The 11,337-nt window shown below is 40.4% G+C and overlaps 1 protein-coding gene across 1 annotated transcript; it reads left to right on the forward strand.

Moving 5' to 3' along the window:
* Nucleotides 1–1,353: 1,353 nt before the first annotated feature.
* LOC125360841 (programmed cell death protein 2) lies at nt 1,354–10,339 on the forward strand. The gene is made up of 6 exons (XM_048358982.1): nt 1,354–1,780; nt 2,215–2,457; nt 3,474–3,611; nt 7,610–7,713; nt 9,003–9,116; nt 9,281–10,339. Exons 1-6 carry the CDS (start codon nt 1,474–1,476, stop codon nt 9,437–9,439), a joined length of 1,065 nt encoding a protein of 354 aa, XP_048214939.1. The 5' UTR covers nt 1,354–1,473; the 3' UTR covers nt 9,440–10,339.
* Nucleotides 10,340–11,337: the final 998 nt, after the last annotated feature.

The following is an 11,337-nucleotide window of genomic DNA, read 5'->3' on the forward strand; positions in this document are numbered from 1 at the left end:
AATAAGATTAAGGATAAATTAGACACTATAAACAAATTAGACATTGACAAATTGAAAACATATACAAACTATCTTAAGTCAAACACAGAAAGAAAATAGACACCCAAAATGAGTGGAAAATTTGGGGGAAAAACATACTACTGTCAGAAATAAGAGGGAGGTATAAGTGTGGGAAAAAGAAATCATAAATACATTTTTCCGAATTTGCATTTAAAAAATGTTAACAGCAGAAAGCTGATAGAGATTTAAACACAATCATTGCAGGTGCTGGGTCATTCACATAAGAAACCACTCAGATTTATGAACCCATGCACAAAGCTATGAGACACACTGCTGTCAAAAAGTTCCAGGTATAATGTTTATCAGGAGAACAGAGTTGATTCCAGGCTTATTGGATAAAGAGCAATTGAGCTGGTTATGTCGAGCAGAAATGAGCTGTGCCAATACCCTAGAACCGGTTTGATCATCCTCTATGTACATATTTGATGGTCTGCTGACCAGTGGGTGTGTGTTGCCTTCCTGCATACCCCACAAAGGAGTCCTTCCTTTGTATGATCCAGGCAAAGGGCTTGCATTATTACTAGGTATGCTCTATTCAGTAAGCTCATTGGCCTGTATTTCTAAAATGGGCCTGACATAACTATGAGTCCTTATGTTTCTTATTTGATAATTGCATAGGTGGTAATCTTTTACTTAAATAAAGCACAACTCTTTCACGGTTTGTGCTGGACACATGGTGGCTGTTTACTTGCACAAACAAGATATAGTCACTCTGCTTCAGTATTTGCACTCAAAAAGGAAACAAACTGTTGTCTAAAACAGTGTCTCTCAAAAGGAAAGAACGGCCTGATTAACAGGCACTGTTTCACACCGCATCGTTGCCTGATCTGCCCGCGAATGGGCAAGTTTTCATCCAATCTTCCCATTTTCCTAGGAGTCGGTAAACCTAACAAGCAGCTTATGCTCTTACATAGTCTCTCAGCCCGCAGGAGGTGGAGCTTCTGATGCCTCCACTTCATTCCACCCTTCCACGCGGGGCGGGGCGGGGCGGGGGCGGGGCTGTGAGGCGGGGCGGGGGCGGGGCCGCGAGGCCGGGAGGGGGCGGGGCCGCGAGGCCGGGCGGGGCGGGCCGCGGGGGCGGGGCGCGCTGGAGCCAAGGCCGGCTCGGTCCCGGCACTTACACGCCCTTCCAGAGCAAGGGTATACCTTACCCCCACATCTCGGTCCTGAAAGCCGCCCTGCCGTCGCAGGATCGAGGGGAAACGCGGCGGGAGGCGAGCCAACAAGAGGAAAAGTTTTGTTTCGCATTTGTCTCTCCTCCCCACAACTCTCTCTCTACTCGTTTCCGCCCGGCCCACCTATCCGTTTCAGCCTCATCTTCGGCCCCGCCCCCAGCTTCCGAGCCTGCTTCCCGGCTTCCGGTACCGCGCCACGTCTTCCGGTCCTCCCTACTGTCTTCCGGCCGGGTATTTGATGGCTGAGATGGCCCACAGTTCGGCAGCTGCTTCCCAGCTCGGGAGGGTGGAGCTGGGCTTCGCAGAGGAGGCGCCGGCCTGGAGGCTGCGCAGCGAGCAGTTCCCCAGCAAGGTCGGGGGGCGGCCGGCGTGGCTGGGCGCGGCAGGGCTGCCAAAGCCCGACGCTCTGTCCTGTCCACGGTGCGGCCGGCCGCTCGCTTTCCTGCTGCAGGTGTATGCACCGCTACCGGGCCGGGCCGACGCCTTCCACCGGAGCCTCTTCCTGTTCTGCTGCCGCGAGCCACCGTGCTGCTCTGGTCTTCGAGGTGCGGGCCGAGGGTTTGGACCTGGCCAACGATCGAGGTCCAGGCTTGGGGAGGGGCGCGAGTCCAGGGAACTTCCCGTGTCCGGGCCGACAGGTGTCTGTCTCCACGCGCGCTGATGGACGCGGCAGGGTAGCGGGGAGGTGGACTGTGCCGATTTCACTAGCTTCCGTCTGAGCGGTGTCTTGGAGCAGATTGTTCCATACCATCAATAGGCAGTACTTGGATTGAAAAAGCTCCTTATTCGCCTTTCCTGTGTTTTTTTCCCCCCCCCTCCTTTCATGAGTTTCTTTTTTAAACTTCAATCTCTTTTCTAAGAATAAAATACATGAAAGGATGTCCTTGCATTTCACCAAGAGTGCCATAGAGGGCGATTCAAATATCTGAATTATTTCCATTCACTGAAAATGCTTCATACTTTTTCTCCTTATTCTTAGTTTTCAGGAACCAGTTACCCAGGAAAAATGAGTTTTATTCATATGATCCGCCTTCTGAGAACCCTCCTGCAGAAGCAGGAGAATCTTTGCATCTCCAGCTTAAGTCTGGAGCTCATCTCTGCAGGGTTTGTGGCTGTTTAGGCCCTAAAGCATGTTCAAGATGCCACCAGGCACATTACTGCAGTAAGGAGCATCAGACGCTGGACTGGAGATTGGGACATAAGCAGGCTTGTACACAGCTAGGTAAGTCATCTCTGGTGTCTGTCTTCCTCCCCTTTCCCCCCATCTCAGCAATTAAATAGTATTAACTTGTATTAAATAGTATTAAATTGTATTAACTGATGATGTGATGAACACCATAATAAAAGGAGCTTGGTTTTTAGGCCATGCACTAGTGCCTTACACTTGAAATCCTAGCTACTCAGGGACTGAGAGCTGAGGATCTTGGTTTCCAGCCCAGGCAGAAAAGTGTGGGAGTCTTATCTCCATTTAACCACCAAAATGCTAAAAGTAGAGATGGGCTCAAGTGTTAGAGCAAGCGCTAGCCTTGAGTACAAAAGCTCCTGGACAGCACCCAGGCCCTTAGTTCAAACCCCAGGACTCTATCCCTGCCCCCCAATTTTTTTTTTTAAGTTTAGTTTTAATCACTTTAGTTTGTGTGACCAGACTGGTCTTAATACAGGCAGCTTTACACTTGTCAGGCAAGCATATCTATAGCCTGTAATTTAATGTTTAACCTCTAAAACACCAGAACTAACTGTGTTAATTTAAGAAACTGCACTACATGGAATACAGTCATGTACTGCATGCTTCCGTTGATAACATGTCAAACACAGGAAATCCAGTAAGTTATCATAGAGATGAACAGCCTTGCTGTTTGGTGACTTAGCCATTGTAGCACATTACTCATGTGTATGTCACCAAAAAAAAAAAAACAAAAAAACCTATGTGGCCATTCTTAGGAATATAGAATATATAATACATATTGTGATTACCTTTTGTATGATTAAAACAAGATCTTATTAAGGAGAAATCCATACTGGAAAACAGTATGCCGTGTTACACTGGCAGCAGCCTTGTGTGGCCATGCGACTGACCTGCACCATCTAAGTTTGTGTGATGTTGGAACAGTGGTGAAATTGCTGAACCATGCAGTTCTCAGAATTTGTCCTGCAACCCATGGCTAGACTTTAGAAATGGGAAAGTCTTAGACCATCTTCAAAACTAAAGGTTTGCTAATAATTATGGTAATTTTTTGTTTTCAGATAATTTGGACCATACATTTCCAGACCATAACTTCCTTTTTCCAGAATTTGAAATTGTAATAGAAACAGAAGATGAGATTCTACCTGAAGTTGTGGATAAAGATGACGACTCTGAGATTATAGGAAGTATGGGTAAGAAGTTAGTGTTAATCTTACATTGTTGTAACCAACTACTTGAAAGATAAAGGAAGAAAGATTTGTATTACAGGTCATGGTTTTAGGTGTTTTTGGTCCTTGGTTTGCTTGTTCCATTACTGCAGGCCTGTCATAAAGCAGAATATCATGTAGCACCAGTTTGTGGCACAGATTTGTTTACCATGTTGTCCAGGAAGCAAGAGAGCCACAGAGGGAGGAGTAGGTATGCCATTGAAACAGGTGCCTTCAGTGACCTACTTCATCAAAACATACCTCAGCTCCTAAAAGCTTATTGCACTGTAAACTCATCAGTGAGTTGACATGTTCATTCACTTAGCACTCTTATCATCAAAACCCCTCAAAAGGGCCACTAGATAGTGGAAACTAAGAATGTCAGCTTACTGGTATGTAGTCAGTTTAACTCTATACGAAAGAACAGTTTGAAAATCTTTCTTGGTAAGAGGACACAGCAGAAAGCAACGATACCCCACTGTTTATACTAAAGGGAGGAGCCCACATAAAGTTTGTCTTTCACAGGAGTTAAATACTCTATGATAACCAATAAATAGTACAGTTCTTGGGGAACTACCAAGAGGGGCTTATACATGAAAAACAGCATGTATGTATACTATTGCTCATGTTTGCAGAAATGGTAAATGAAAATGCTTAGAGACACCATTAGAGAATGGGAAGGCAAGTGGGACTTAGCATCTTATTTTTGGTATGTGTGACTAGAGCCATGTTATCATCTATAGAATTGTAATATTTGTAAAAGACACCCATAAATAAGAAAAATAAATATAATTATTGAATAATTCAATAAACCAGTAGTCAAATAACAATTGTAAATACCTTTAAGACATAGTAATTTGGTAGTGTGTCCCTAGAAGAAATGAAAAAGTTTTGCCTGAACATATTACAACTATTGTTATTTTGAGGTGATTGTGCATTAGGGAATACAATAAATGAGTCATTATGTTGGTATGTTGACATAGAATAGTGTACGTACAAATAATGTACCTCTGAATTTATATTGAGAAGTGTGAGTGTAATGTCATGATGTAATTAACCTACTGCAAAGGTGCACAAATAATGATCAACTCAGTTGCAGTAAGTATATATGAATTCTAATCTCTTTGGAGAAGTGATTGTATCCAGAAATTGCAAGTTACTGTTAAATAAATTTAGCATCTGATTTTGAAAATTGATAAATAGAAGAGTTTTTGTTTTTCAAGAGTGAAAGTGAACTCTTCATAATAATATGAATGAAATATAGCACAGTAAGTTAGGGGTCTTGAAATCTCACTTGAAGCTGATTATTAGTACTTGGTAATTTACTATAGTGAATGTTTAAAGTAACGGTGGTAGCTGTCAGTTTCACCTAGATGAAAAAGTTGGTGGCACAGAGGGTGGCAAAACTAGAGGGAGACAGATAGGTTAGGAATTTTTCCTTTCTATTGTTCTGACACTTGCCCACCCAAGAGAGGCTTCTCAAAGCCATAACTTTATGCTCAGTCCCTCCTCAACTGGGCTTCCCATCAAAACAGGATCAGAGAGGTCCCAGGATTGTTTTCTACTTCCACCAAACAGAAGCAGTGAATGATGGATGCCATCACATTCTATTTTTATAATAGCTTTCATAATAGTTCCTACAAATGTATAGAAAAATTGAAGCCTATGTGTTCACTTGTATATGCTCTAGTATATTGTATTTTATTATCTGCATGCCATGAGGGTTAACTCCCTTTACAAATTACTAATTGCTATTTTATAACTATTCAGAGACTTTCTAAAAAAAAAAAAAGTTGGTGGCAGCAGGAAGCAGTAGAACCTCAAGGTCTAAAAAGTTTGCTGCTACACTTGACAACATCATTAGAGATATTTAGGGTTCTTCAGTCAGTTCTGGCTATGCCAATAAAGTGCCATTAATGAATGCCTTCCAAGGTTTATCAAAATGTTGAAATTTTATTTCATGTTAGCTCAAGATAGATCTATCTCTCTCTCTCTCTCTTCTGTGTGTGTGCTTTTTAATGGTGCTGCAATTTGAACTTGGGATCTGCTAAGCAGGTGCTCTAATCCTAAGCCTCTTATCTCTTTTACTCTGTAATTTAGAGATGGGGTCTTGGTTTCACTTCAGGCTGGCCTAGACTGAGCCTGTTTATTTGTAATAAACCATAGAAATGATCCCTGAAAGTACAGTCTGGAGCCTATTTATTTGTTCTTCCTGCAATAGCAGGAATGACAGGCATGTAGCACACAGCTTTTTCACTGGAGATGGGAATCCTGTGAAATTTAACCCAGGATTTCCTAAAATGATTCTCCTGATGTCAGTTTTCCCCATATAACTGAGATACAGACAGGTACTACTCAGTCCCACCATTTGTTGACATAGGAAATCATTGATTTCTTTTTCCCTCAGGCCAATCTCAAAGTGCAATCTTCCCAATCCCAGTCTCCTTAGTAGCTGGGATTACAGGCCTTTACATTACCAAGGCTGTACTGACAAGGCTGTACTTTACATTACCAAGGCTGTACCAAAGGCTGTACTGACAGTCACTTGGTGTATTGGGTCAGCAGTAGTCTACGGTTGCTGGAACTCCAAATATGAATGTAGAGCAGGAAATGAACATTGGATGATGGACTGAGTTGAACGCAAACTGGAAAAAGAGATGTGTAAGACATAAAAGATAACTTGAAGAGTCTTAACTAGCTTAAGGATGCTAGTGATAAGGAGTCCAGTGATGTGTTGGACAGTGATGTCTTGAGCCCTTGAGTCCATTTTTTTTAATGTTGTGAAAAGTTTATTTGCATTAATTATCTCCATTTTACACCATCATAAGAGATACTTAGTACTGTTTGGCATAAACAATCCGATTCTAAATCAATCCAATTTGTGTTTGGGTGGGTGGGTGGGGGTGGGTCCTGGGACTTGAACTTAGGGCTTGGGTGCTTTCCCTGAACTTACTGGCTTAAGGTTAGCACTCTACCACTTTGAGCCACAGTGCCACTTCCAGTTTTCTGGTGGTTAATTGGAGATGAGTCTCACAAACTTTCTTGCCTGGACTGGCTTTGAACCACAATCCTCAGGTCTTCGCCTTTTGAGTAAGTAGCTAGGATTACAGGCATGAGCCACCAGCATCAGTCTTCAATTCTACCATGTTTTTTTTTTTTTAAATAAAAGGATAAGTCTTAAAATCCAAGTAAAAGCTTTCGGTAATCTTCCTGACTCTAGTGTACTGTAGGCAAAATATTCATAGTTAAGTAAATGATGAATCCCAAACTACAATTTACGATGGTTTCTCCTAAATTGTGTGTATTTACTAAGAAAGCTGCAGTTTATTCCTGAAGGCATAGATCCCTTCAGAATGAGAGCCTAAAAGTAATAGTGGTCACTGGCTTTCAGAGTCTCAATTTATATCACCATTGACAGGGTAATTTAATCCCTAAATCATTTGATCTACCACCATCATTCCCTAAATTCTAGGGATTAACTCCTATACAACAAAAATATATAAGGTACTGATTAACTCTTTGAATTTTTAATGATAGCTTTTTTTCTTTGCTCTAAAATGTATTTAGTAAAATGTAGACCTACACAGTGTGTTACATGGAAGATGCAGTTTTATTAGATTTATTATAAAATTTACCTTATGGTGTGATGTTTTGGGATTTTTAAATACACTACCTCTTCAATAAAGATGTCTAAACTTTCAGGTTATCTGAAATTCTGGCAAAAGATTTAAAATACTAGTCACTATTTAAAACAAATCATTCTTGGCACATTTATGAGAACTAAAACTTTAAAAAATGTACCCAAATTCTTTAATACAACACAATACTATATAAATGCTAGAGTCTCCCTATTTTCATTCTTGAGTCCATCTTTAATTTGAGTCTTTGGAGTGGATTTTTGAAATTGGGTTCTTGGTGTACTTTCTGAATTGTTGAGCTGTGGGAAATGTTCCCTGTTCTCAGAAATCATGTTGCTTTTTCAGGTGAAACACTTGAAGAAGAACTAGATTCTATGGCAAGGCATGAATCTAGGGAGGATCAAGTTTTCCAGAACTTTAAAACTCAGATAGCCCTTGAACCAGAACAGGTAAAACAGAACTTACAACTTTTGTGTTCTTTTCAGACAAGTGTTCAGAATATAACCCCTAAGAAGCAATCATCTTTAGTAAAGGTTCTCTGTTTCTTTGGAGCTTGTAAGAGCAGTCTTCTTAAAAATACTGTTATAAGATTTCTCTGAAAAGATAGGTACCACAATCAAAGACTGAAGGATATATGGGGTATCAGATAGGATTCATTTACCAAAGAAAGTAGTTAGGGCTGGGCATGTAATCCCAAGCTATTTAGGAAACTTAATTCCGTGACTCTCATTTTGTGGCAAGCCTGGAGGAGAAAACAAAATAAGACCTCATCTCCATCAATAAACTGGGTGTGATGTGCAACTGTTACCCAAGCAATAAGCTGTATACTTTTGGAAAGACTATCAGGTTCTAAGGCCCATCCTGGAATAAAGAAAGTCCATGATAGAAGGTAAAGGAGATGTTATCTAAAATACATGGAGGTCAGGCAACATGGGCAAAATACCCAGTTTTCCTAGTTATCTTTGGCTCAAAATCAACTTGAGATTAACACAGTATTTTCCCCATTATTTTGACTAATTATAAACAAATGACCAAAGATAACGCACTTAATTATAAACAAATCACTGAAGATAACGCAGCCAAGTTTTTTTTTTTTTTTTTTTTTTTGCTAGTCCTGAGGCTTGAACTCAGGGCCTAATCACTGTACCAGTGATTTTTGCTCAAGGCTAGCACTCTACCACTTGAGCCACAGCACCACTTCTGGCCTTTCCTATATATGTGGTACAGAGGAATCAAACCCAGGGTTTAATGTATATGAGGCACGCACTCTTACCACTAGGCCATATTTCCAGCCCCCGAATGTTTGTTTTTTTAAATTATTAGCCACAGAAGATTTTGTCCTAAACACTAAGGACTTTTTTTTTTCCTTTAGAAAAAAGACTCCCAGGAAAATTATTCCCTTGTTATAGAAAGGGAATTATCATTTATGTTTGTAAGTTTTATCTAAACACCAGGTTTCAGTAGGTATTTGTCCCTATTAAAATGTTTAATGTTCTTTACCTGTATGTGAAGAGTATTAACTTAAAATTATATTTAATGATGACTAGTAACTGGGAGTCAAAAGCAGTCCTTTTCAGAAAATTGTGAAATAGATTTGGGGAAGATTGAGAAGGTATTAACAGTGCTCTATCAAGTGTAAGGGCATGTATACATTTCTCTAAATTACCATCACATTACCACTGGTGGAAACTCTTAGGTGAGTTGTTGATGTTTGAATGCAGTTTCCATTTTATTTTAGATTCTCCGGTATGGCAGAGGTATTGAACCCATCTGGATTTCTGGTGAAAATATACCTCAAGAAAAGGATATTCCAAACTGCCCCTGTGGCACCAAGAGAATATTTGAGTTCCAGGTATGACCTTAAATATGGGCTGTTTTAGTATATAATCACCATGCTTTTGTTTGTGGACATCAGAATAAAACTTTGTACTGAAGTATAGGTGCACATGTATCGGCATGGTCATATGGAAGCAAGCTATAATGTTGAAGCCATGTTCCCACTCCTTCTCTCCGCAGGTCATGCCACAGCTGCTGAACTACTTAAAGGCAGACAGATTGGGCAAGAGTGTTGACTGGGGTGTCCTGGCTGTCTTCACCTGTGCTGAGAACTGTAGCTTGGGCACTGGCTACACAGAGGAATTTGTGTGGAAGCAGGATATACCAGAGACACCTTGAAGATAAACCTTATGTCTTATCACCTTATTACTCATATCTCTTGTTCGAGATGAGGCACAAAAATACTGCTTGAGGCATTATTTCTAATGTCTTTTAATGTTGTTAATACAACAAAACTATTCAATGACAGGAAATTAAAAAAAACATTTAAAAGTAAGTTTCTATGTCCATAGTGCAAGATCATTCTAATGGACTATATGGACACCAAATAATGTCTCAGTGAACATCAGGATATCATTACTGATAGTACTCATGGTATGTTGTTTTGTTTTTTTAGAAATATTCACATATGTTTATGTACATAGAAATAAATCTGGAAAGATCTACTGGTTATCTGTGAATGGTGGGACCAAGTGACATGATCTTTTTAGTTATATTTACATATTTTTCTATAATAAAAATAAGCTATGTGCCTATTGAACTAAAAACCATTCACTCTTTTCCCCCTAAATTGTTAAAGTGTTTAGTTAAAATAATCCAACCAGACCATCTGAGTGATGGCAGAATGTGAAAAAGATTAAACTTTGTTAGGTGAGTGAATACGATAAATAAGATACCCAGGAACTAAAGGAACGATGCCAGAGATGGCAAGATTAGAGGAAATGGCAGATTACTGGGGAAAGAGAACTTGATGAAGCCCTCTCTCAGAACTGGTCATCTGGGACCTTTTTTAAAGACTGAAAGATGAGGCTGTAGTATGCTTGTAATCCTGAATTCTAATTGGATCTATCAGTATGAACTTGTGAAATATTTTACCTTGAAAAGCAAAGCATTAAGCCAGTCAGTCACATGCCAGTAATCCTCGCTACTCAGGATGTGAAGCGACCTGAAAATCACTAGTCAAAGCCAGCCCAGGAAGGAAAGTCTATTAAATTCTTACACCCAATTGACAAAAAAACAGAAAGTGGTACGGCGGCACAAGTGGTATAGTACCAGTGCCAGCCTTGAACAAAAAAGCTAGGGCACAGTACCCAGGCCCAAAATTCAAGCCCTAATACTGGCACCAAATAAAATGAAACAGTATCTGCCTCTACTAAATTTTTTTAAACAAAATATTCTATTTAATAAATGTAAAATAAATGAATGTAGCCCAGGTCTAGAAATCAGTTTCCCATATGCAGGAAATACTAACAACATACTGTACTACCTGAGTTTGTAGCTAGTAAATATAGACAAAATAAGCCATTAGTCATACGGCCGATGTGTCCAGAGGAAAGAAGATGGCAGCAGAACTTAAAAGTTAAAACACTTACTTTTAAATGAGGACTTAACCTATACTAATGTAACTAGGATTATGGATTTTGTGAGTTGTGATTGGCTGTGAGCACCAAGAGTGTCTTAGGACCTGACATCTGCCTCTGAGTAATACTTTTTTTTTTTTTTTTTTTTTTTTTCGGCCAGTCCTGGGCCTTGGACTCAGGGCCTGAGCACTGTCCCTGGCTTCCTTTTTGCTCAAGGCTAGCACTCTTCCACTTGAGCCACAGCGCCACTTCTGGCCATTTTCTGTATATGTGGTGCTGGGGAATTGAACCCAGGGCCTCATGTATACGAGGCAAGCTCTCTTGCCACTAGGCCATATCCCCAGCCCCTCTGAGTAATACTTTAAGCTGAGCATTGCTGCATGTGCTGTGTTTTATAGTTCTGAGAAAACATTTTGAAAATTTGTTACATTATTTCAGCACTCAGATGGCTAAGGCAGGAAGTTCACAAATTAGAGGCCTGGGCTAAAAGTCCTAGCCACTGAGACAGGAAATAGTGTGGCCAGGCAATAGTGTCTTTGCCTCAGTGATACTAGCTGTTTGGGAGTCTGATAAAGAGGATTGTGGCTTGAGGCCAACCCTGACAGAAAAAGTCTTGAGATATCCCATTTCCACTTTTATTTCTGAAATAAAAATATT

This window comes from Perognathus longimembris, chromosome 12, assembly GCF_023159225.1.
Source record: "Perognathus longimembris pacificus isolate PPM17 chromosome 12, ASM2315922v1, whole genome shotgun sequence".
Lineage (NCBI taxonomy): Eukaryota > Metazoa > Chordata > Mammalia > Rodentia > Heteromyidae > Perognathus > Perognathus longimembris.